Source organism: Jaculus jaculus, chromosome 1 (genome assembly GCF_020740685.1).
Source record: "Jaculus jaculus isolate mJacJac1 chromosome 1, mJacJac1.mat.Y.cur, whole genome shotgun sequence".
Classification (NCBI taxonomy): domain Eukaryota; kingdom Metazoa; phylum Chordata; class Mammalia; order Rodentia; family Dipodidae; genus Jaculus; species Jaculus jaculus.
In genome coordinates, this window is record NC_059102.1 from 333,481,108 (window position 1) to 333,508,625 (window position 27,518).

Consider the following 27,518-nt stretch of genomic DNA (forward strand, 5'->3'; position numbering starts at 1 on the left):
TATTTAAATATTTCCCAATTAAAGTCTGTTTAGAAACCAGACTTTAAAAGTAAATGTTGGCCTGCCTATCTGACAATAACTGTTAAATGATAGTAAAGAAACAGAAGTTTTTGAATAGTTTATATATTTGGGGCAAGCCCAAACAGACTGGCCTTTTTTTTTTTTAATGAGATCTAGAGTTGGCATGCCAGGGCGTCCAGCCTTAACCATTAAGCTGTCTCTCCAGCCCTTAACTTTTCTTTTTCTTTATTTTGATAGAGAGAGTGGGTCCAGGGCCTTCAGCTGAATGCCAAGTGTGTGTGTGACATTGCACACTGTGTCAACTGTGTATCTAGCTATGTGGGACTTGGAGAGTCAGGCATGAGTTCACAGGCAAGTGCTTTAACTCCTGAGCATCTCTCCAGCCCAACTTTTCTTAAAAAAAAAAACACAAAAAACTATCATTTAGAAGAGGGGCATGCAAGGGCCTCCTTTCACTGCAAATAAACTCCAGGCACATGTGGCACTTTGTGGCTTTATATGGGTACTGGGAAATCAAATCGGGGTCTTCAGGCTTTGCAGGCAAGCACCTTTACCACTGAACCACCTCCAGCCTCATATTTTTTATAAATAAATAAACATCATAAATGCATAAATCTTATTAATTTGACAGAGAAAGAGCAGGGAGAGAGAGAGAATGGGTGTGCCAGGGCCTCCAGGCACTACCGACTAACTCCAGACACGTGTGCCCCCTTGTGCATCTGGCTAATGCGGGTCCTGAGGAATCAAACCTGGGTGTTTTGACTTTGCAGGCAGACGCCTAACCACTTAGCCATCCCTCCAGCCCAAGCCCCATATTATTGAGACAAGCTCTCTCACTGAACTTAGAACTCACTGATTCCGCTACACTAGCTAGCCAACAGAGCCTAAAGCCTTTCCTGTGTATGCACCTTCAGTGCTGTTGTTACAGGCATGTGTCACCACACTTGGCTTCAGATGCTGGAGATCTGAACTCAGTCCTTGTGCTTACAAAACAAGCACTTTACTAGTAGAGCCATCTCTGCTAAAAATAGTTCTTTTGATTTTTATCTTAGTATGTTAGGGAAATGCTTTGAATATTTGAGTTTCTGTATGTAAAGCAAACATCTACTGACTTAAAGAAATGAATCACTTGGAACTGGCAACTCTAGTGTCAGAATAGCTAACATAAAACAAAGGACTATAATTGATGTGCAAGCTCAAGCAGGTCAGGAAAGTTTTGCGTGAAGGAGAACAGGTGGTTGGATGGTGGCATTTAGACCAGTGGAGAAGAAAGATGGCACTCCAGCTGGAGGGAAAGCATTAGTAAAGGCCTAGACAGCAGGAAACTTAGGATTTGCTAAAGACAAAGGGGTGATCCAGGTAAACTACAGTGAAAGGAATGAGAACAATGAGAGATAAGCCTGCCTGTAGATAGCTGCCAAAGCAGGCGGGCTTTCTTATGATGTTAAAGGTGCTGTCCAAGCAGAGGGAAGGCCATGGGCTTAGAAACCACTGCAGAAAGAGCCCATTTTAGGGACCATTGTAACTACTCGGGGGAAAAGAATTTGACATTAAATGGCAGTCTGACAAGTGGTAATGAAGGACTATGACTCTACGGTGTTCTTTGCACCACAGACCTTGGAGTACTAGCCACCATCTTTTCACTATGGCTTTCAAAGCATTAAACTTCTACCACTGAACACAGTCTGGATATTTCATTGACATTCTCTTTATTTAGAGTGGATGGCTCACTGGAATGCTGTTTTTGACGTGGCCTGGGTCCCTGGTGAATTTAAACTTGTAAGTGTCTTTCATTTGACTGGGTTCTAAATAGATGCTGATAAAGGGTTGGTTTTGTTAAATTGTACTCCATTATTTTGGAAGGTTACAGCAGCGGGTGATCAGACAGCCAAATTTTGGGATGTAAAAGCTGGTGAGCTGATGGGAACATGTAAAGGTCATCAGTGCAGTCTCAAGTCCGTTGCCTTTTCTAAGTTTCAGAAAGGTAGGTTTGCATTTCTATCTTTACCTTCTTAAAAGTGGGGAAAGATGACACAGTAATTGTTTATATCCTTGCCCCTGTCAAATTGTCACTGTGTAGGCAGCTACATAGATGGTTGAGGTTCTCCTGTAATGGAAAGTCTAAAGTATTTTAACTAGTATTTAATCAGAGCTGATTTTCCTATATTTTATTGTTGTGTAGAAAGGAATACTACAGAATACTACGTAGCAGTTAGGGGAAAACTTAGCCAAGATATCTGAAGAGCTTTTTATTTCTAGCTTTTGTTTTCTCCTTTCTATATTTGCTTTTCACTAATTTATTTTTCAAACAATTAAACTAACAAACAGCTCAGAGCCTTTCCTCTTAGAGTTATACAAGCTGTACAGTTTTCTTATTTTTTAAAAAAAATTGAATTTTTTTAATTTATTTGACAAAGAATGGGCATACCAGGGCCTTCAGCTGCTGTAAACAAACTCCAGACACATGTGCCACTTTGTGTGCATCTGGCTTATATGTGTCTTGGGGATTGAACCTGGGCCTTTTGGCTTTGCAGGCAAGTGCCATAACCACTAAGCCTCTCTCCAGTCCACAGTTTTCTTTATCATTAAAAATACTGTATTTTTTTTTTCTTATTTTGGGTTTCCCAAGTGGGGTGTCGCTGTATAGCCCAGGCTGACCTGGAATTCAGTATGTTGTCTCAGAGTGTCCTCCAATTCATGGCGATCCTCCTTCCTCTGCCTCCCAAGTGCTAGGAAAAATACTGTATTTTTAAAAGGAATGGGGCTGGAGAGATGGCTTAGCAGTTAAGATGCTTGCCTCCAAAGCCTAGGGACCCAGGTTCAATTCTCCAGGTCCCTCGTAAGCCAGATGCACGTGGTAGTCCATGCATCTGGAGTTTTCAGTGGCTAGAGGCCCTGGCATGCCTATTTTCTTTTTCTCTCTCCCCTCCCCGCCGTCTCTAAAAATAATAATCAATTTTTTAAAAAAACAAAAGGAAAGATTTTCATTTATTGACCCAAACATCAAAGAACAGGACTATAATAACAGGACTGGGGAGACAGAGACAGGAGATTTCTTGGGACCTTCTGGCTATATAGTCTAGCCAAATGGGTGAGCTCTGGATTTAGTGAGAGACCCTGTCTTCAAGAGTATAGAGTAAGTGAGAAAGAAGCCAGACACTAACCTCTGTCTTTCACTTTAGCACTTGCACCCACTTACACACACTTACTTGCTCACCACATGTCCATACCCAGGGAAAAAATGAGGTAACAGGCTAGAGAGATGATGGCTCTGTGGTTAAGTGTACTGGTTGCCAAAGACCACCAAGTTTGACTCCTCAGACTCCATATGAAAGGTTGGATGTGGCCATGCACATCTGTAACCCTAGTCTGCAGAGAATGAAGACCAGAGAATTTGGGGGGCTCACTGTCCAAAAGAGCAACTCCAAGAAGAGGAAGAGACCCATCTCAAGGAATTATACTATCATTGCGCAATAGAAAGGGCAATTGAAGTTCTTCTCTGGCCTACACATGCATGTGCACAGTGTGTGCATCAGCACACATACATTCATATATCACATCACACACCATACACATGCAAAGAAAATATTAGATGAGATACAAAAACCTGGGGACCACATGTAAATGCTTGTGTGGAGGCTGTGGGTTTTTTAATTTTGTAGGTAGCTGGCAGAAACCGTCATTAGTTAAATTCATTGTATCTGTGGGAAAGTGTGATGATTAATCTTGGTTGTCAGCATTACAGGATTTAGAATAACCATGGAAACAAATCTCTGGGCATGTCTATGAGGGTGTTTTCTAGATTGGGTTAACTGAGGTGGGAAGACCCACTTTAAATGTGGGTGGAGAAATTCCATGAGCTGAGCTGCTGGGCAGTATAAAAAGGAGCAAAGAGCTGAAAGTCCGCCTTCATCTCTGTTCCTGAAGTTGGATGTGATATGACCAGGCCCTGCTACTTTTACTGTCCTCACCATGATGGACTGGGCTGTAACCTGGATCAGTGAACCTGAGTAAATCTTTCCTCAAGTTGTTAATGTCAGGGTTTTGGTTTGTTTGTTTTCAACAGTCAGAATGATAATGTGGTAAGATACAAATAATCTTAATTGGACATAGTAATACTAACAAAATTGCCTCCCTTAAGGTCTGCCTTCTATCAAGCAGGAAATTATACTTACTAGATGTGTGCTTTGAGTGTCAAAAGGAGAACACTAGAACTTCTAATAGATGATTCAAGTTGATTATAATTTTCTTTCTACATTCTCTCCCACATGCTTATATTTGAACTTTTATTTATTTAATGTAGTTATGTATTTACTTGATCTTTCCTTGTCATTCTTCACTCCAGCTCAAAGCCAGTCCTTTACCTTGTGATAATGGTTCTCAACCTTGAAAATTCGTTGGTCGCAGAAGTGTTTTGTTGTTGTTGTTTTCGTTTTAATTTTTTATTGGGAACATTATGAACATACTATAAATTTGTCATGTTCCCATCAGGTTATCCTCTTTTATCCCTTTCCCCAGCCCTCATTCTATTGAAGGCCCTCTGCAGTAGATGGGTATCACTATGGAGTCATAAATGTGCCAGCAGGTGCATGTTGGGAAGACAGTGTCCACAGTATACCCTCCAACCCTGTAGCTGCCTTCTTTCTGCCCCCTCTTCTTCAGTGTTGAGCTTTTATAGCCTTTTACTTTGATGAGTTTTGAGTCTCTTCAGTGTCTCCTGCCATCTCCGCAGAGAAGCTCTTTGACTAGCAGTGAGAGCAGCCCCACATTCAATCTGCTGCTTCCTCTGCAACGTTTTCTGGGCCCTGGTGGGTGTGATGAAATGACTGACTGACCCGTCCAGTGCCAGGCACTTGGCTTTCTCTTTTTATTTTGTTGAGTCTTGGGGCACCCTGGTAGTCACTGATACTTGGTTCTCTAACCAAGAGTGAGAGCAGCATTAATCAAAGGGAAAAAAGCATACACATTTAGAAGACTTTTTTTCTCAATTTTTATTAACATTTTCCATGATTATAAAAAATATCGGGCTGGAGAGATGTCTTGGCGATTAAGCGCTTGCTTGTGAAGCCTAAGGACCCTGGTTCAAGGCTTAGTTCCCCAGGACCCACATTAGCCAGATGCACAAGGGGGCACACGCGTCTGGAGTTCGTTTGCAGTGGCTGGAGGCCCTGTCGTGCCCATTCTCTCTCTATCTGCCTCTTTCTCTGTCTGTTGCTCTCAAATAAAGAAAAGTAATATATATATATCCATCCCATGGTCATACCCTTCCTCCCTTCTCCCCACTTTCTCCTTTGAAATTCCATTCTCTGTCATATCCCCTCCCCATCTCAATCAGTCTCTCTCTTATTTTGATGTCATGATCTTTTCCTCCTCTTATGATGGTCTTGTGTAGGTAATGTCAGACACAGTGAGCTCATGGATTTGCAGGCCATTTTGTGTCTGGAGGAGCATAATGTAAGGAGTCCTACCCTTCCTTTGGCTTCTGCCACCTCTTCTGCATTAGACCCTGAGCCTTGGAAGGAGTGATCGAGTACTCCAGTCACTTCTTTCCAGCACTATGATAACTCTGAGTCATCCCAAAGTCACTGCCATCTGAAAAGAGAAGATTCTCTACCCAAAGTGAGAGTAGCGTTAATATAAGGGTATAAATATTAAGAGAAGTGCTAACTGGGCAGTTTGATAAGCCTAGTATATACACTTATCCAGACATCAGCACGTGTTATACCCCTAGGGCTCATGGCTACCCCTGTTTTAAGTTTTCAGTATCAAGGATGTATTTCCTCCCCCCCCCCCATGGAGTGGGCCTCCAGTCTAATTGGAGGGCAGTTGGTTTCCACCATGACAGACGTACCACTATTGCACCCGTTGGCTCCTTTGGCCTGGCTGGCCAATTCTAAGGCTTGCGGTGTCCACTGTTGAGTATCTTCACTGATGGTATCTCTTTCTCCCATTGAGCTACATGTAGAATGGCTTCTTCCAGCTTTCTATCAGCTGATCTACATGGAGGAGGTTATCAGCTCAGTTCCAGCAGGATTTCTCAGTGCCTTGCAGCCCAAGTATGTGGAGTCTTCAGCAACAAGGTCTTACCATCGATTCCTGGTGGGAAACTAAGGGCCTCGGCAATGGCCTATAATGTTTGGGGGCCATCAGGGACCTCCCTGGCCAACAACTCACTGGAGGTATCCCATCCCTGGCACTGGAAATTTTCTAACAATGATCTATGGCTCCTGAGTGTTCCATTGTCCAAAACTGGAGGATTCCATATGATTTATTTGCATCCTCTTAGATTTTAATTAGCCCTCCCTCCACCATTCCTTTACTTAGTCTCTTCCCCGACCTCACTTTGGGCCTTTCACCCCCATTAATCTATTCTACTTACATATATACAATGCCAACCTATAAAGTACCTATTTTTTAACATGCTGATTAAATGGGATTATCTGCTCTGGTTTATCTTTATTTATTTTTATTAAAGTAAAAGGGGGTGGAATGGGCACACCAGGGCCTCTAGCCACTGCAAACGCCCCTTGTGCATTTGCCTAATGTGGGTCCTTTGGCTTTGCAGGCAAACACCTTAACTGCTAAGCCGGATCCCTTCAGCCCTATCTTTTTATTTTTAATTTAAGTTTATTGTGGAATTCCAGTGTTGAGCTAAAGTTGAGGAACAGTCTTGATTGATCCTCTCCAAGACCTTATGCCATCACTTTTATCCACATAGCTCTGGTATCTTAAAGCTCTCAACTCTGTTGGTTATTTCTCCTCAGGAAAGACTTCAGGCATGTCTATGGCCTGGTCCAAAACATCATAACCTTGTGTTCTCCTTTAGCTATCATTCTTTCTTTCTTTCTTAATTTCTTGATGAGAAACAAAAGCTGGCTACTCAGCGAGGTACATTGGTTTTCCACATCCAGCTTTCTCCTGAGGCCACTAATTATTTCAATGTCAGAAGCCATGAAACTTTCAAGCCTTTTCTTTGAGTTGGCCATTTATGGAATTTCATCAATTCTGTTCTTCCTTAGAATTTATGATAACATTCCCTTCTAGTTCTTTCATTTGTTTACTCCTTCATTGTCCCTTTTGTATACTTTTTTCTCCCTTGGTGTATTGGCATGGCCCAGGATGTGGTACTTGGCCATCGTTTCCTTTTATCTGGCTACCTATGCACACAATTTTCCCACCCCCCTTTTTTTGACCTACAAACATTGCTGTCCTTCTAACCCTCTAAAAGCCCTTCAGCTTCATACTCGAAGCTAAACTCGTGGTTTCCCCTCTGGCAATACAATCTGTATCCTCTCCTCTGGTATCATCTCTCTTTGACCTAACAAGCTTCCCTTGACATTTACAAGTCTGGTGGTCTCTGTTGTCCAGTATCAATATGGCCTTTATATATTCATTCTTCTTTTTCACTTCTTAATAATATTTTTATTTATTAAAGAGAATGAGCATGCCAGGGCCTCTAGCCACTGCCAATGAGTCCCACATACATGTGCCACCATTTGGATTAAATGGGTCCTAGAGTCGAAGTCAGGTTGTTAGATTTTTCAAGCAAGCACCTCAACCACTAGCTATCTCTCCAGCCTTACATCTTCATTCTTGAAGGGTACTTTTTTGGATATAGCATTGTGGGTTAACAGCCTTGTTCTTTAATTACTGGACTGTCTTTTTTGAGTTCCATTGAGAACTCTGTGGTTCTGTCTATGTCACTCCTGTGACAACCCATTACGTATTGTGGATTGTTCCATTCATTAGGACATACCCTCAATGCTCCCACATGATACATAGAATTGGACTTCCTGGAAAGTGCTCTTGGGTGGGCTTTAATCCAGGAGTTAAGGTGCCCAGTTGTGAAGGCCACACAAAACTTCAACTGAGTCAACAGCCTCCAGGTTCTTATGGATTCAAAGAATTGAAATCAACAGACCAGAGAATAAAGTTTATAGACAATTTATTAGATGGTAGATAAAGAAAAGGAAGGCAGGTAAAACTGCTGTACAGCAGGAGGTGTTTCTGGAAATGGAAAAGCCCATTTATAGGCCAGACTGGAATCTTTTTAGGTTCTGAATGGGGAGAACTGACCATATCCTTCTGACATTTTTGCCCTTTAACAGAGTAGAGGCTGCAAGGACATGCTTCGGAGTTTCATCAACTCTAAACTACCTCACTCTGTCCATCTGTTGCATTTTTTGAAACAAGGTCTCTCAATGGACTAAAACTTGCCAAGCAGACTAGACTAGCTAGTCAACAGCTCCCAGGATCACCTGTCCCTGTTGCCATTACAAGTGTATACTAACCTGGCCTGACCTTTTTTTTTGTAATATGGGTCACATGAGTTTCAAGAAGTAATTATACTCAAACCATGACACATGCCATAAAATTTGCCCATTTAAAGTCTATGTTTCACCAGGCGGGTGGTGCACGCCTTTAATTCCAGTACTTGGGAGGCAGAGGTAAGAGGATCACTGCGAGTTCAAGGCCACCCTGAGATTACATAGTGAATTCTAGGTCAGCCTAGACTAGAGTGAAAACCTACCTCAATAAATAAATAAAGTGTATGTTTCAATGGTTTTTAGTTTGGGTTTTGTGCTGTAATCACAATTAAGCACTTATATTTATGGTTGGCTTATTGGAAATTGATTCTCAGCCAGGTGTGGTGGCACGCACCTTTAATCCTATCACTTGGGAAAGAAAAAAGAAAAAGTGGTTCTCATAGATTGTCTGGAAATAGAATTCACTAATCACTGCAAGAGCACAATGGCTCATACCTCAGTTTAATTCTTTAGTTGCTTTTTGTTGTTGCTGCTGTTTTGTTTTTATTATCATTTGCAAGGGGGAGAGAGAATGAGTGTTCCAGGGCCTCTAGCCACTGCAAACTCCAAATGCATGTGCCACTTTGTACATCTGGTTTACATGGCTACTGGGGAATCAAACTCAGGCCAGTAGGCCCTGCAAGCAAGCACCTTAACCATTGAGCCACCTTTCTAGTCCCCCAATTCTTTATTTTTTTCCCTCAGTTGCAAATTGGTTTCCATTCTCTTGTCCTTACGGATTGGTGGTCAGCCAGAGACTTAAATTGAAACAAAACACAGAATTAAGAGTTCCCTTTTTCTACCTCTTGTCATGGCATTCGTACTCTATCCTTGCCCACAACAGCCCATGCATCTTTTCTGGATTCTTCTGGTTTGAAAATGGGCAGATTTTTCGTCGGTATTTTAGTTACCTTTTATTAATTTGCCATGGGCCAATCACTCGGTTTGGTTAGCTTCCCATTCTAACCCCCCCCCCCCAATCTCTCTGCCTGTTTGTCTGTCGTTCTCAAATAAACAAAAAAAAAAAATTTAGAAAAGAATACCATTACAAATTCTCTGTGCCTTAGATGTTCTCATCTGTGTAGTGAAAACTAATATTGCTTATAAAGTGATGGCAAGGATTGAGATCATATTTGTAATATATAGAATATGGGCCAGGGAGATGGCTCAGATTACAAGCATAATCTCTGGTGCCAAATGCAATACCTACCAGAAAATAAATGTTGTGGTTAATTTAAACTGAAATACATACATATCATTGACTGGTTTGGTTAACATCTTGATAAACTCTTTCTTTACAGCCGTATTCTGTACAGGTGGGAGAGATGGCAATATTATGGTCTGGGACACAAGGTGCAACAAAAAAGGTAAACAAGTTCTATATAAAACATTGGAGTGTCAGTGATTTTATCTGATCACCACCAGGTGGCACTTGTGTTTGCAATCTTCCGTTTCTACTCACTGTTCAGTTCTCCAATTACTAGGTTCATTTTGATTTAAAATTTTAATGAGCTTTTTTAAAAAATATAATTAATTAATTTATTTATTTGATAGCAACAGACAGAGAGATAAAAAGAGGGAGAGGGAGAGAGGGCGCATCAGGGCCTCCAACCACTGCAAATGAACTCCAGATGCGTGTGCCACCTTGTGCGTCTGGCTTATGTAGCTACTGGGGAATTGAGCCTCGCACTTGGGTCCTTAGGCTTTACAGGCAAGCACTTAACCACTAAGCTCTCGAGCCCTCAATGAGCTTTATTTCAAGGAATGGTTTTGGCAATCGGCAACACTGAGCAAAAGGGCAGAGATTCCATATATTCTTAAGACCTACACATACACAGCCCCCCTCCTGTCAATGTTCTATATCCACGTGGTACATGTTTACAACTGATGAACCTGCATCATCACATGACTACTCCAAATCCGTAGTTGGCATTATGACTCATTCTTCATGATGTATGTTCTGTAGGTCTTGACAAATGTTGTCATTATAATATACAGAACAGTCTCACTGCCCTAAAATTCTGGTGCTCTGGTATTTGAATCTACCTCCTCACTGACCCCTGGCAACCACTGCTTTTTGTTTATTTTTCCTAGTCTCCATGATATTTCAGAATGTCATGTGTACTTCTTTGATTGACTTTTTGCTTAGTAATTTGCTTTTAACTTTCCTCCAAGTCTTCATGACTTTATCAAGTTCCTGTCTTTTATTTTCATTTATTTATTTGAGAGAGATAGATAGAAATGGGCATGTCAGGGCCTCCAGCCACTGCAAACAAACTCCAGACACATGAGCCACCTTGTGCATCTGGCTTACGTGGGCCCTGGGGAGTTGAACCTGGGTCCTTTGGTTTTGCAGGCAAACACCTTTAACTGCTAAGCCGTCTCTCCAGCCCAAGCTCCTGACTTTTGAGCACTGAAAGATAGATACTGTGTTGTGTAGATGATCTATAGTTCATCCATTCACCTGCTGAAGACTACCTTGGCTGGTTGGGCCATTATGATTAATAATGCTGCTCTAAACATCTATGTGTTGCCCTTTTTACACAGTCTCACCACAGGAGATATGAAGCAGCTGATTCTTCAGGTTTTAAATTTCACTAATCTAATAAAATTTACATGTTAAGGTCTTATATTACAAATGTTATACTCATCATGAGATAAGCAAACACAAAATAGTTTTTCCTTTCAGATGGATTTTATAGGCAAGTGAATCAAATGAGTGGAGCTCACAATACCTCAGACAAGCAAACCCCTTCTAAACCCAAGAAGAAACAGAATTCAAAAGGACTTGCTCCTTCTGTGGTAAGGCCTTAGAGATGTACATGTGCAGTTATTTTATTTATTTATTTTTTTAAAGACAGAACCTTTCTCTTGATTTTTTGAAGTAGGATCTCACTCTAGCCCAGGCTGATATGGAATTCACTCTGTATTCTCAGGGTAGGCTTGAACTCACAGCAATCCTCCTACCTCTGTCTCCCAAGTGATGGGATTAAAGGCGTGTGCCGCCAAACCTGGCTAAAATAGAACCTTTCTGTATGCCTCATGTGATCATCAGTGTAGCAGTTTCAATGTCTTCATCAATTTCCACCTTATTTCCTGAGTCAGGGTCTCTCAATTGAACCCAAAGCTCAGTGATTAGCTAATCTAGCTGCCACCTTGCCCCAGGAATCCACTGCTTTTGCTTCCTGAGTACTGGGATTACAGGCAGGCCACCACACCTGGCATTTACTCGGGTGCTGAGGGTCTGAATTCAAATCTTCACACAATACATTAACCATTAAGCCATCTCCCCAGGTCTACAAAGTATTTTTAAATGCATTAAAAACTTAGGGGCTAGGGAGATGGCTCTGTGCAAGCATGTGTATCTGAGCTCAGATCCCTAGAACCCATGTAAAGCCATATGCTATAGTGGGCTTCTGTGATCCTAGTATGCCTATGACAAAAAGGAAAGTGGAGCCAGGAGTCGTGGCACACACCTTTTAATCCCAGCACTTGGGGGACAAAGGTAGGAGGATCGCTGTGAGTTTGCGGCTGGCTTGGGACTGTAGAGTGAGTTCCACATCAGCCTGAGCTAGAAGAAATCATGCCTCAGGAGGAAAAAAGAAAAGGAGAATCCCCTAGAGTCTTACGAGCTAGCTAGCCTGTCTAAAGCAGCAATGAACAAGAGATCACACACACATGAAACACTTAGGTAGAACAGAGGACCTCTCTAATAATCAAGAGCTGAAGCTGGTCTGGGGAGATGACTCAGTTGGTAAGAGCACTTGCTGTGCAAGCATGCCAGCACCCACATGAAAGCTGGGCATGCCTATGGCCCCAATGTGGGAGGGGGAAGAAGCAGGATTACTGGGGCCTGCTGACTAGCTCCCGGTTCAACACGAGACTCTGTCTCAAGGAAATAAGGCATAAGATCCAAACAAGAGAACACCCAACTTTGTCCTCCGGCTTTTACATGCATTCACATACATCACACCAAAAACAGGTTTAAAAAGTTTAAACTATATCCATAATCTTCTAGAAAATTAAGTTATCGTTGATCTCACTTTTTCTAATATTCCAAGAAAAGACTTAAGAGACAATATAATTGCTAAGTTATAACTGAAAACTGTATCCTTTATATAGGAAACAGGCACAAATGGAGACAATGGTTTATAGAGGCCAAGTGATAAAACTTAGATTCTGACCTAAAGGAACATGAGAGGTTTTCAGAGCATTTAACCTGGGCATCTAGAAGCTAATTTTTTGTTTGTTTTTAAGGTAGGGTCTTGGCTGTAGCCCAGGCTGGCCTGAATAGAGTTCACTTTGTAGTCTCAGGATATTCTTAAACTCACAGTGATCCTCCTACCTCTGCCTCCCAAGTGCTGGTATTAAAGGCATGCACCACACCATACCCAGCTTCTAGCAGTATTTTATACATGAAGCATGCATTGGAAAGTTAAATCTGTTTCCTACAAATATATAGGTTATTAGTATGGAAGATTCTAAGTAGATTTACATAAGTAAATGTTTCAGTGACAAGTTTATTTCTTAAGTACAAGTTTGTGTTAACATATATGCTTTAACTTGATGTTTAAGTCACTTCCTTGCTAGCATTTGCAGCTAACATTTTTGGAATGAGAAAATTTATTCTAAATCAGAGTTTGGGTGGGGGGGCACAAAATCCACTTGTAAGCACTTTGTTCTCTTGGTGGTGAAGATTGTGATGCCCAAGACAGAATTTCCTTCTTTTTTCCTGTGTTATTAGGATTCCCAGCAGAGTGTTACTGTGGTCCTCTTTCAAGATGAGAATACATTAGTCTCAGCAGGAGCTGTGGATGGGTACGAGACATTATTTCTGGTTCTTTTGATGAAGTGTCTTTTTCGAGCCATGGTGGGACCTAATCCCATTATAATTAAACATGTACTTTATTTATTTAGTTAGTTATTTTTCTGTATTTGTAGGCATGTCCATAAGCATAGGGTGATGTGTATGTTTGTACATGTTTATAGAGGCCAGCAGTAGACATCTGTGTCTCTTCAGTTGCTCTGCACCTTATTTTTTGAGACAAGGCCTCTCACTGAACCTGGAACCCACCCATTCAACTAGTCTAGCTTGCCAGCAAGCCCCATGGATCCTGTCTCCTTCCCAGCACTGGGATTACTGACAATTGCCATCACACCTGGCATTTTTACATGGGTGCTAGGGATTTGATCTCAAGTTCTTGTGTTTATACAGAAAGCACTTTACTCACTGAGCTATCTCCTCAGCCCCCAAAACTTAAATTTTAGCTTACTTATGAACCAAATTCTCAAGTAGGAATAAATGCTTATTCAAAAGTAACAATTATACTTAGGAACGGCTATGAAAATTGGCTTCCTTTGTTTCCAAGGGGCCTGCCATTTGATAGCAAGCTTGCATTTTCTACTTACCTACAAACTGTAAATAGAGGGCTAAGACCATTCTTTTTTGTTTTGTTTTTTCAAGGTAGGGTCTCGTCGTAGCCCAGGCTGATCTGGAATCACTGTGTAGTCTCATGCTCGCTTCGGCAGCACATGTATACTATGTAGTCTCGGGCTGGCCTTAAACTCATAGCAATCCTCCTGCCTTGGCCTTGGCTGGGATTTAAAGAAAGGCATGCACCAGCACACCCGGCTAAGACTATTCTTATTGATAAAATGAAGAGATACCCCCCCCCCACCTTCACAGGAAAATTATTACTTCAGGTCCTAAAGGAGTTAAGTATAGAGATCAAAGCACAGGGACATGCTGCTTGTGATGTCAGAGGATATATCCAGAGCATTAATGCTTAGGAAATGCATCTTCTAAAAACAATGGAGCAGTGACTCCACCATCTAGCTTTCATCTTCCCTTTCCTTTCCCTTGCAGTAAATGACGGTAACCTATACACTGGGTCAAACCACATCTGTTTCCGCACTGTCAGAATTGTAAGCTTGGCATTGAAAGCAACAGTCTGGAGTAGTTAAACTTTCCCTATGAGACATCCTCAGTGTCCCTGGTAACTGTGGCAAAGTAGATAGATTGGAAATCACTACACACTAAATGTAAGTGCAATTAATTGTTCGGGGTGGAGAAGGTCCTCAAAATTGTTGTCTTGGTTTTTAGGATAATCAAAGTATGGGACTTACGCAAGAATTATAGTGCATATCGACAAGAGCCCATAGCATCGAAGTCTTTCCCGTACCCAGGAAGCAGCACTCGGAAATTAGGTAAGCCTTTGCTATTTGTGGTATATCTTTTTCAAGTGCAAAGGTTAAAACCCAAAATATTTGGTCTGTTTTTTGGGAGCAAAGAATTCTGTTCTTATGCAATTAACTATCTTTTAAAAAGATTTTATTTGAGAGCAATGGAGAAAGAGGCAGGGAGAAGAGAGAATGGGTGTGCCACGGTCTCCACCTGCTGCAAACGAACTACAGATGCTTATTCCACCTTGTGCATCTGGCTTAAATGGGTTCTGAGGAATCAAACCTAGGTCCTTTGACTTAGCAGGCAGGCAGAAAGGAAGAAAGAAGGAAGGAAGGGAAGGGAAGGGAAGGGAAGGGAAGGGAAGGGAAGGGAAGGGAAGGGAAGGGAAGGGAAGGGAAGGAGGAAGGAGGAAGGAGGAAGGAGGAAGGAAGAAGGAAGAAGGAAGAAGGAAGAAGGAAGAAAAAAAAGAAATGCTGAGCCATCTCTCCAGCCCAATTAGCTACTTCTGCCCTAGCATTTCACCCTTAGGTCTACTCACCATCTTCTGGACTTGCTAACTAAGATGTTCTTTTCTTAGGGTACTCCAGTCTGGTTTTGGATTCTACTGGCTCCACCTTATTTGCTAATTGTACAGATGACAACATTTATATGTTCAATATGACTGGCTTAAAGACTGCTCCAGGTAAGGTGGAATACTTCAGATTCCCTTATCAGGAAAGTAATGTGAGATTATTTATGAATAATTTAGTGGTGGAGTTCTGTTTTTCTTTTTTTCCCTAAAGAAAACTTTCTAAGCCATATGAGGACTGTGACATCTTTTTTTTTTTTAATTTTTTTTGTTCATTTATTATTTATTTATTTGAGAGTGATAGAGAGAGAAAGAGGCAGAGAGAGAGAATGGGCGCGCCAGGGCCTCCAGCCACTGCAAACGAAATCCAGACGCATGTGCCCCTTGTGCATCTGGCTAACGTGGGACCTGGAGAATCAAGCCTCGAACCGGGGTCCTTAGGCTTCACAGGCAAGCGCTTTTACCGCTAAGCCATCTCTCCAGCCCAAGGACTGTGACATCTTTAATTGGTTCTGGTGATGTTTTCATGGGCATAAGTTCTTGGTGATCATTTCACATATACAATCCCACTTTGTGTGGTGACATATTTTGTCTCAATAGTGACTCTCCTAAAATCATGCTCTTCAGCTTACATTTAGGGTTTTATTAATTAGTAAGCTTGCAGAGTAAAATAGCTGTTCTGCTTAACTTGTGTCCTTTTAGGAGGGGCTACTGGTTAAAAGTAGAGGGATTTTTTTCAGTCTCCCAAATTGTCCCACTCTGCCTCAGCCGCCTTAATGTTGGACAGAGACCATTTATTTCTCCAGGTGTTTTTCTCTAAAGTCACCCTTGTTTCTCTAAAAATATAAACATAGGATCTGATACTTAACTTTTAAAAAGAAACCCAAGTTCTAAATGAGGCTTGAAGGGTGATATGTGCTGTATTATTTTTAACATAAATTACTTAAGAGGCTTACTTATATATTAGAAGCAAAGTTCTCTCTCAGGTCAGGCTTGATCAAAAACACGGAATTTCATGACCCAGCCCCAGTGCTGCTTAGTTCCCAGGTGTGCTGATAAGCAACAAATACAGAACAGTCCAAAACACAAGCCATTTAGCTGTGCTCTTGGAAAAACTTCCAAGATTTTTTGCTGTCATTCTTAGAACTTTGCTATCCACATCAGTGTCAAATTGGCATTCCTGATGCCTTATAATAGGTCTGATAGTGTTTAAACAAGAACAAGGGAATTTGAGGACAGAACAAGGTTTTATAATTGCATTTGCTACTTAACGTTAGTGGAATCAGAACTTGAATAACTGCTAATGTGGGCATGTAATGCACACTTCAAAATCTTTCTTCAGTGGATAAAATCTAATACTGATTATATTACCAGATAGGGCTCTTTTATGTGTAGTACTAATGGGGTTTACCCCTCTGTCATTGAACACTTTGCTAATAACAGCCCTTTTCTGTGCTTCTTAAATATTCTCATCAATAGATTGGTTTCTTAGAAATAATATGATGTGTGCATGCACGTGTATATGTGTCTAAGCATCTGGAGTTCGTTTGCAACAGCTGGAGACCCTGGCACACCCATTCTCCCTGCCTCTTTCTCCATTGCTTTCAAATAATTTTTAAAAAATCTTTTTAAAAGATAGTTAATTGCATAAGAACAGCATTCTTTGCTCCCAAAGGTAAATGCTTACCTTTTCAAGTCTTTATAAAGGACCTGGACTTAATACTTGATCTACTGTTGGTTTCATCCACAGTATAAGATTAAATACGAAGTGATATTTATCAAAGAAAAACTAAGTTGAAGCCAAGCACATACCTGTAATCCCAGCACTTAAAAGGCTGATACAGGAAGATCATAAGTTTGTAGCTAGCCTGGGTTACATAGTGAGAACCTGTCTCAAAAAAAAGTTAAGGAATTAAATTGAGTTAATCAAAACCAATACAGGTTTTAGAAGGTTTCTTTGCAGTATTTAAAAGCATTCGCAGTGTGCTTCATACTAGCTTTTCTTAGGCCAGCAGAGGGCAATAAAAACTTAAGAGGTGTAGTGGGAAATTTGATCTGTAGTTTTCCATTCATGGTTTAAAGCTGAAAGTGAATCATAGTTTAGGAGTGCCTCTGTGTTCTGTGGGAATTGTCCTTTCTCAGCAGGTGTGTAGTGTATGTGCTTATTGGTTCATGTTGCACTCCCTCTCCATAGTAAGAATGCTGGACATGGGGAGTGTTTGTTGGGTGGACTTCTTGAAAAGGTGGGAAGGTAAGCTCTTTCGTGTATATTAAAAACTAAAGAGAGAGCACTCCTGGCACTCCATGCCCCTCCCTCTGTTAAAAGTTGGGATGTGATTTTTTGTTTTTTTTATATCCCCCTGCCTAAATTTATCCTCAAATTATCTAGTAACTGAGCTATTAACTCTCATTTCCTAGTAGTGTTCTGGTAGCAGGCAGAACCCTAAAGTTTGGGCCTTCTTAAAAAGGAGCTTGTCCAGAACACATTGTGATATTCCTACACCTAACCACAAGTAGCTTACATATGAACATACGGCTTGCTCCATTAGCTACTTCTTCCATTTAGCCTGTCAAGGTGCTGCATTTATAACATCCCACTTCTTAGCTGTGATTCAAGTGACTCTTCTTGTTGATCATGACTTCCTTGTGAAACAAATATTTGAAGTTCCACTGTTGAAAAGTACTGTGAGGTGAGCTCTAGAAATAAAAGAATGAGTGAGATACCTTCAAGAGGCTCAAGGTCTGTGGAGAAATTAGACTGTTGTGTTAAACAGTAGAAAGATTCCCTAACCTGAAGTATGCACGGCATGTTCAGTCTTTTATTTTATTACAAGATTGGACATCCCCTGCATTCTTCTCTTTCAAGGATAGTTCTTCATAACATTTTTCTTAGTTAGTGTATGTATGGAAGTTCCATACCAGATATTTATGCTGAGGTCATGAAATTGGGTCTAGTTAAATGCTTATTTTATGGTTTTTCACTTTTATTTCCTTTTTGACTACTGTTCCATTACTTGCTGAATAAAACTTGGTAACCTGGTTTAGTAATCAGTATAGTGATAAAACTTGTTCGTGTTTGTGTGTACGTATGTACATACGATACATGCATGTAGTCTTTCTGCATTCATTGGAATATTGGAAATGAATGGAGTAATTTGGTTTCCTCCTGGCAGTGGCTATCTTCAATGGACACCAGAATTCTACCTTTTATGTAAAATCAAGTCTTAGTCCAGATGACCAGTTTTTGATCAGTGGCTCGAGCGATGAAGCTGCATATATCTGGAAGGTAAGTTGCCACATTTCCCCCACAAACTATGGGATTATATTCATCTGACAAGTATTTTCTTTTTCTGCCTCATATGAGATATATTTAATGTAAACACGTACAAACACTTTTGTCTTGCTTCCTAAATAAACCTGCATACCGCCTTTCGGCTCCATGCTGTTAACTGTACTTTAAAATGTAGTCTTGATGTGAGGTCCTGTACTCAAATTATCTATAGAGTCTTGCACAAAAGTTATTCAGAACTCTTTGAATTCTTTGTATAATGACTACATTCTTCTATACTATCCTTTAGATATTGAATCCTTTATTAAAATAGATTTGGTCACTTCATCAGGTTTTTTATTTCATTTTGTAGATTGTCAATTACTTTCTATTAAATAGGTTTAGACTTTATTTGCATGTGTGGGTATGAGCACACAAGGGCCTTCTGCCACTTTAGACAAGCACCAAACAAACAAGAGGGAATGGCTTGGGAATTGAACTGGGTGGGCAGGCTTTACAAGTAAGCACCTTTAACTGCTGAGCCATCTTCCGAGCCCTACAAAGTTATACATAGAAAAAGAACTTAGGGGCTGGACAGATGGCTCAACAGTTAAGGCACTTGTTTGCAAAGCCGGATGCACAAAGTGATGTGTGCATCTGGAGTTCCTTGCAGTGGCAAGAGGTTCTAGCACACCCATTTTCTCTTTCCCTCCCTCCCTCCCTCCCTCCCTCCCTCCCTCCCTCTCTGTATGTACACGTACTACTATAAACTAAGACACAGCTATTTAAAATCTCCAGAGGAAGTACAAACAAGAGGTTTCTGCATACCTAGAGTTGCAAAAATGCAACAAAGCTTTTAGTGACAATATCCTAAATGATCACAAGGTGGAGATACTGTTCTATCCATGGTACTGCTATCTTTCTATATTACATTTGTCTCTGAATATTGTTTATGAGTATATATGTTTAAAATTATTTTTATTTTTTCGTTTTTCAAGGTAAGGTTTCGCTCTGGCCTAATCTGACTTGGAATTTGATATGTAGTCACAGGGTGGCCTTGAACTCAGTGCAATACTCCTACCTCTGCCTCCCAAGTGCTGAGATTAAAGGCGTGTGCTACCACACTTGGCTAAATCTCTTGTATCTTTTGAAGTTTCTGACTTAAAAACAATTTGAAGTTTCAGACATATCAAATACAATAAATTGGCCAGTTCCACATGAAATATGTAGGCTGAATTGTTTATACAATAAAATTTATGTGCAAACCACTGTTTTAAACCATTTTAGATAAGTTATTTAGGGCTGGAGAGAGGACTCAGAGCATACACAAAGTGTTAATGTTGTTGTGCATGCCCTGTAATCCCCTTGATAGGGAGACAGAGACAAGAGGATCCTTGGGGCTCATGGGCTTGCTAGTCTAGCAGAATCAGTGAGCTCTAAATTCAGCAAGATACCCCATCTCAAAGAGTAAATTGGAGAGCAATAGAAGACTTCTTTTGGCCTTCACGTGCATGCATATTCACAAAATTTAATCAAAAATATACCTTATAGGTATGTAGTAGGTCTTTAAAATTTAGTTTTGCTAAATGAGAATTAAGGAGGTACTTCTTCCCATAGAAGACAAACACTAAAGATGTTTGCCTGCTGTTCCTAACCCACTTTCAGACATCTAGTTTGTGGCCAACCACATACATATGAGCCATTCTTAGGCTGATCACATGTCACTGCTAAATGACGTGGTTCAGACGTGATGTTCTCCTGCCTGTCCACACATAGCTCAGTGTGCAGGCCCTGATATTTGAGATCCTGGCAAGCTCGCTGCTCCTAAAATTGCATTTGCCTAGTGAATGGCTCAGTTTCTCTTTTCCATGATTTAAAGAAAAGGGGAGGAGTGGGTTACAGGTTAGACACAAGCCCATGCTAGCTGAGTGCCAGGCATTGGGTTGTCTTCTAACACTGCCTCCTTCTAGTAGGTCAGACTCCAGTGCTGTAGCCATTCTGTGTTAAAAAGTCCGTGGGCACAAGAAAACCCGTTGTGCCACCCTTGTGCCTTCCTCGGTTGTTCCTGATGGCAGCCACTGAACAGGATTGAAGTGGTTATAAATACACTGATTGGCACTGCCATCCTCCCGCTGACTGGAGAGACATTGAGTCTGACACTTTAGGAAGTGCAAATGATCTCATGGCAGAGTAAAGATTAGATTTGGTTTCTACTTGGACAGAGTAAGGAGGTTTTGTGAGCAAAAGTGCTGATCTTTTATATGTTGAAGTACACAAAGTGCTGTAAGAGGTCTGAAGGTTAGATCCGTTTTCTTGAGGTGACTGGGATTTCTTATGCCTTAAGTATTCTATAAAAAATAGACTATTTAAGAAGATATTTTTTTCCTGCTTGACCACCCTCAAAATGATCAGATATCAATGATTCTTAGATTTACTATCCCAACAATTGCTGGCCTGAATTCTGTTTCCATGGATGTACTGATTTGAGGCATTTCATGTAAACTGAATCATATGATATGTAGCATTTGTGTCTTCTTGAACTCAGTATGCTGTCCAGATTCAGGAGTGTTATCATGAGTAGTATTTCATGACTTTTTATGGCTGAACAGTACTCTACTGTATAGACAAACCCCTTTTTAATTAATATTTATCTTAGAGGGAGAGGGTGGGCATGCCCAGTCCTCTAGCTACTGCAAACAAACTCTAGATGCATGTGCCACCTGTGCGTCTGGTTTATGTGGGTCCTGGGGAATCGAACCTAGATCCTTTGGCTTTGCAGGCAAGCGCCTAAACCACAAAGCCATCTCTCCAGCCCTCTTTTCTTCTTTCTCTAATAAACTTTGATGTAAAACTATATTATCAAGTACTTGGTTTTTCTTAACTTTTAAAACATTTCCTGTTTTATTTTATTTATTTTCATTATGAGAACAAGAGAATGGGCACACCAGGGTCTCTAACACTGCACCTTGTGAATCTGGCTTATGTTGGTTCTGGAGAGTCCAACCCGGGTCCTTAGGCTTTGCAGGCAAGCAACTAAATCGTAAAGCCATCTCTCCAGCCTTTGCATACATTTAAGTTCTCTTGGCATTATTACACAGTAATTACTGGGAATGGGAGTGTCATGAAATAAAAAGAAGAGAAAAATGTGTTCCTACTAGGGATGTTCACAAAAACATGAAGATTTTCTCTCATTTTTAACTTGTTTGGATCTTGATTGAAGAGAAACTTTATGTACTATGGCCATTACAAATGAGAGAGGAAGGAGAATTGCTATGACTACTGAAAGGTCCTTTTAAAATACGTTATCTTCCCAGGTCTACAAAGTATTTTTAAATGTATAAAGAAACTTAGGGGCTAGAGAGATGGCTCTTTGCAAGCATGTGTATCTCAGTTTAGATCCTTAGAACCTATATATGCTGTAACAAGGGATTCTGTGCTTTTGACAAAAAGGAAAATGGAGCTAGGCATGGTGGCACATACTAAAGTATGTTATCCTGTGAAAGAATAATGCTGTAGTTGTAGGCATTCAGTATGATCTTTGTAGATATGAAAAGTAGCTTCCTTTTTGTTAAACTTTAACTTAGCCTTTAACTTTAATTAATTAGATTCTTCAGCTTCTGGTTTGTTTTTTTTAATGTTTATTTTTATTTGATTTTTATTTATTTATTTGAGAGAGAGAAAGGCAGGCAGGCAGAGAGAGGGAGAGAATGGGTGCGCCAGGGCTTCCAGCCACTGCAAACGAACTCCAGACACGCGCTCCCTTGTGCATCTGGCTAACGTGGGTCCTGGGGAATCGAGCCTTGAACCGGGGTCCACAGGCTTCACAGGCAAGCGCTTAACCGCTAAGCCATCTCTCCAGCCCCTGGTTTTTTGTTTTTTTTTTTTTTTTAGACGAGGGAATGAGTCAGTGAGAGAGGGAGAATGGGTGTGCCAGGACCTTCAGCCTGCTGTGATCGAACTCCAGACATGTGTGCCCGTTGTGTGTATGTGAGACATTAAGTGCTTGCATCATTGTGCATCTGGCTATGTGAGACCTGAACATGAGTTCTTAGGCTTCACAGGCAAATACCTTAACTGCTAAGCCATCTTTCCAGCCCAGTTTCTGCTTTTTGAATCATTGCCTATGTGCCTGGATCAGTGTCAGACCTCTTAACAGTAATCTGCAGAACCTAGTAAGCTTATTTAGTCATTCTCACTAATAATTTTCTTGAGTTGCTTCTACTCTCTTATACAAATGAACCATGATTCTGAGCCTCAGAAAAATGACAAAAATATTCTCTTAGTTCTTTTCTGTTTTCAAGTCACACGCTAATCATGTCACCTTGTCCTCTTTGTTGAACTGATCAATTCCCATGGTCTATAAAGGCACTGACAGCTCTTGAATGGATGAGCTGTACAAAGCTATCAAGTAAATGCATGTTCAATAGTGGGAAGGTGGGTTCTTGATGACTGATTGTGAGGACAATAGGATTCTTCAAGAATAAGATAAAATGTGGTGAGATGAACTTAAATTTGAGTTGTCTTTAAGTAAATTAACTGAAAATTTTAAAAGAAATGGAAATTAAAGCTTATGTCCCTTCCTTCGAATTAAGTCTTCCAACTTAAAATGAAGGAATAAAATTTTGAACTTTGGCAAAGCCCAATGAATCTTTGAAAAGAAAAAGGATAAAGACTGTCCTCTTATCCCAAGAGAACTGGTCACATGTTTCAGGTGCCTTTAGGATTCATAATTTAATTTTTCTGGAAGTAGCAGACTGGAGAAGACATGAAAATAATCACATTATGTAAAAGCAGGACTGACTTGTCTACTTGAAGGGCACTACCTGTCAACAAACTTCATCCTTTGAGAAAGCTACCAGCTAAGGGGCAACATCACCATTTTATTTTTTTATTTTAATTTGTTTATGGGGTGTGTCTATGCATGTGTGCCAGAGTCTCTTTCGTCTGCAAATGAATGCCCGAGGGCAGGCTTTGCAAGCAAGCTCCTTTAACTGCTGCACCATTACATTTTATTTTATTCAACATAGAAATAGCAAGCTGGAGAAATGGCTTAGCAATTAAGGTGCTTGCCTACAAAGCCTAATGACCCATGATTGGCTCCCCAGAACCCAAATAAGTCAGATGCACAAGGTCACACGTACGCACAAGATGGTGCATGTATCTGTAGTTGGATCATAGTGGCTAGAGGCCGTGATGTGAATTCTCTCTTTGTCAAATTTAAAAAGAAATACAAATAACTATGTGGCTTTGATTCAAAGAACCATCCTGGTGTTTAGACTCAAATTCTCCACTTGTTTTGGCTATCTTCTTGAATTTTCTCGGATTGATATAAAATATTTTGTTCCCATTGGGACTGTTCCTGAACCATACCTAATTAATTCTACTTTTTAGTACCAACTCTAAAGCTCTCTAAGGCACAGCTAAGGAGATTTGAGTCTTCTGTTTGGGAACCTGACACTGCTCTGCTGTCTTGTTTCTCTTTGATCCGTCTAGGTCTCCATGCCTTGGCTTCCTCCTACTGTGCTTCTGGGTCATTCTCAAGAGGTCACTTCTGTGTGCTGGTGTCCATCTGACTTCACAAAGGTTTGTGGACAGATCTCTGTAACTAACTGTTTTAAAAAAGTAGATCACAAACCGGGCGTGGCGGCGCACGCCTTGAATCCCAGCACTCGGGAGGCAGAGGTAGGAGGATTGCTGTGAGTTCAAGGCCACCCTGAGACTACATAGTGAATTTCAGGTAAGCCTGGGCTAGAGTGAGACCCTACCTCAAAAAAAAAAAAAAAAAAAAAAAAAACAAAGTAGATCACAAGTTTATAGGTTTTCTGAAGTCTTATATAAAAGTGGTACAGACTTGTATGTTTAGATACTTAAACGATAGATCTTCCAGGATCTATATCAGCATTACATATATATTGCATGTATGCACACATAAATATATACATATACACATGCTTTTCTCTGTTAATAGAGAAATCATTTATCTACTAAGAAATAAGGTTGAGTTTCTGGTTCTCTAATCATTCCTTCTTGAAACAATTAAGTTTTTTTAACCAAAGGTTTAGTCTTACAATGGGGTGGGGGGAGTTACATTGAAAAGTTACATTGAGAGAGGCGGATTGAGAGAATGGGCATACCAGGGCCTCCATTCATTGCAAACACACTCTAGATGCATGCATCACCTTGTGCATCTGCCTTTACTTGGGTACTGGGGAATCAAACCCAGGTTGTTAGGCTTTGCAGGCAAGTGCCTTAATTGCTGAGACATCTCTCCAGCTCAAAATAGTCTTTAAAGGTAGCATTCTTCACAGTCCAGTTTGGATTTTCACATGACTGGTATAACAATGCTGTAAGGTCTTAGTGTGTTAGAGTCCCTGTGGCTAAACTATAAGAAGGGGTTGAAGAGATGGCGCAGTGTTTAAAATAGCTTGCTATGTAAGCCTGATGGCCTGAGTTTGGGCCCCAGAACCCACATGAAGCTGGACACTAGTAGCACACATGTTCATAGTCACAGTGCTCCCACCGCTGAGGGAGGTAGAGTCATCAGAACCCCAAAGCTGACTGGTCAGTTAGTCTGGCAAACAAAACCGAGACTGTCTCAAACAGGTATGAGGTTATGTCATGGGCTACAGGAACCCATATATACATACATAATGCATACAAAATAAAATACACTGCAAAGAACTTCTCAAATGTCGTAGAAAGTCTATAACAAAAGATAAGTGTACCTTTTATTTTTATAGTAGATGTATCATGTGATATTTAAAGTAACAATAACCAACCTAAAATGTAAAAATCATAAGCACAACCTGCATGAATTTATAGGCATTTCATTGAACAATAGTACACGTTCTGTACCGTTTTGCAACCCTGTTGCTTCTAATATTTGGATTATTCTCTATTCTACACAAAATTTCATTTCTGTAGTAGTCTTTCCCATTGTGTATGAGATTTTGTTGTATATGTTGTTCTGGGTTTTTTTATCTTCCAGAAACTTCTCAACATCTGGTCTACTTGTAGAATCCTTGCTAACCTTGAGTACTGCTGTGAATTTTCTGTGGATTTTTTTTTAAATCCCTATTAGCTTTTTTTTGGCTAGCTTCATGGTAGACCTTCTTTTTATTAGCTGTCTTACAAAATACTGAATTTCATATATATACATCATATATATATATATATATATATATATATATATATATATATATATATATACACACATACCTATACATATATACATACACACATACACATATATATATAATATGTATATACGTATATATCTTATAGACCTTTCTTGGTTTTGGTGTTTTATTTTTTTGGTTGTGGTTTTTATTTTTTTATTTATTTATTTATTTATTGGTTTTTCAAGGTAGGGTTTCAGTCTAGACCAGGCTGACCTGGAATTCACTATGTAGTCTCAACGTGGCCTCTAACTCACTGTGATCTTCCTGCCTTTGCCTCCCAGGCTAGGATTAAAGGCATGTGCCACCACAGCTGGCTTGATTTTAAAAGGTTTATAAACCTTTAAATCATTACTTTAGTCACTCATAATTGCATCCCAATGATTTTCTTTTTTTTTTTTTTTTTTTTTTTTTTTTTGTGAGGTAGGGTTTCACTCCAACCCAGGCTGGTGTGGAACTCACTCTATAGTTCAAGACTGGCCTTGAACTCAGTAATCCTACCTCAACTTCTGCAGTGCTGGGATTAAAGGTGTGAGCTGCCACACCCAGCTCTCCAATGGCATTTTCTTTCCTCTGAGAATCTCTGTAATTTCCAGTGAAATACCTGCTTTTAACATGCAATAGTGCATGTTTGTGGAACTTACTCAGATGAATAACTTTTTAATTGTTTTATTGTTATTTTTTTCAGCCATTGTATACCATTCATATTTCCTGTGAGAGATTTCAAAGATGTTAAGACTGATCACTGCACTAATCTAGTGAACACTTTTTTTAAAATTCTTTAAAAATATATGGGGGCAGTGGTGGGGGGGGGACTGGAGAGATGGCTTAGCAGTTAAGGCACTTGCCTGCAAAGCCAAAGGACCTAGGTTCAATTCCCCAGGAGCCACATAAGGTAGTCCATGTTTCTGGAGTTTGTTTGCAGCGGCTGAAGGCCCTGGTGAGCCCATTCTGTCTGTCTCTCTCTTTCTCTCTCAATAAAATAAGTAAAAATTAAAAACCAATAAAAAAATTCACAAGCCTGAATTAGGAAAGGAGAATGTTTTGTTTTAAAAATCTGGTTTCTAGAACAGGAGAAATATGAATTTTAATGCCAGCTTTGCCATTTAATAAGTTGTACTTTGGGCAAGTATAACCATTCCCATTTTGTGGGTGAGATTATTTGTGTTAATGGCCTTTTTATTTTAATTATTATTGTCAACTGTAGGGCCATTGTGGGGTTGCAAACATTTCTTGTTGCAAAGTTAAACATGTGTCTTCTTTTGGCCTCCCAGTAAGGGAAGGAAAAAGTTGCCAGTCTCTTGGGGGCCAAGACTTAAAAGAACGTGTGTTCTTTTTTCCCTTCTCTTTAGTGACTGAAATAGAGAAGTTATATAAACAGATGCTGGGGAACAGCTCTGGTACCAGTGGCCATTTGCCACAAGCTCTTCAAGCTGTACTTTCTCTGCCATAAAAGGCTTGGGACCAAGATCAGGAATGATCAAATATTTTTTAAGGGGCAAAGGTTATTTTTAACTTTTTTTTCAGCCAAGTGAACTTGTTTTCCCACATTGCTCCTTTACCTATCTGAAAAAGAATCTCAAAGGAATGGCTCCGGTGTCCTTGTCATGGCCTACTAGAGTCCTAGGCTGAGTCTGGTCTTGGAAGTGATCCCATCTTATTAGCATAAGGTGGAGCGTGCAGAACTCAGAAGATTGTTGAAGTTGATGCTCACTGATGGATATTTAGCAGAAAAAGATGAATAACAGTTACATATAAAGTTACATATATAAAGTTACATATGTTAAAGATACTAGTTGCCCAGCTTCTTGAGAAAACGGAATGAGCTTGTAAGCATAGAGCTTTTAGGTGAGAAATTCTGGTAATAAGTCTCGGCCGACTAGAGAGTCTGGGAATTTGCAATGATTCCCTGAAGCAAGAAATGCAAGTATGATTTTGTAGATACCATTTTTACCATGTTGTGACTCTTTGAAATGTCATCATTCTCTTCTTG

At 40.2% G+C, this 27,518-nt stretch overlaps 1 protein-coding gene across 2 annotated transcripts in view; it reads left to right on the forward strand.

Moving 5' to 3' along the window:
* Nucleotides 1–27,518, forward strand: part of Dtl (denticleless E3 ubiquitin protein ligase homolog) — a 41,804-nt gene that overhangs the window by 6,272 nt on the left and 8,014 nt on the right. For both annotated transcript variants that reach the window (XM_045130754.1, XM_045130762.1), the window contains exons 4-12: nt 1,739–1,800; nt 1,885–2,005; nt 9,629–9,694; nt 11,017–11,129; nt 13,072–13,145; nt 14,431–14,534; nt 15,089–15,193; nt 18,253–18,365; nt 23,841–23,930. In XM_045130754.1, the coding sequence (XP_044986689.1) occupies nt 1,739–1,800; nt 1,885–2,005; nt 9,629–9,694; nt 11,017–11,129; nt 13,072–13,145; nt 14,431–14,534; nt 15,089–15,193; nt 18,253–18,365; nt 23,841–23,930 (848 nt within the window). The remainder of the gene's footprint in view (nt 1–1,738; nt 1,801–1,884; nt 2,006–9,628; nt 9,695–11,016; nt 11,130–13,071; nt 13,146–14,430; nt 14,535–15,088; nt 15,194–18,252; nt 18,366–23,840; nt 23,931–27,518) is intronic.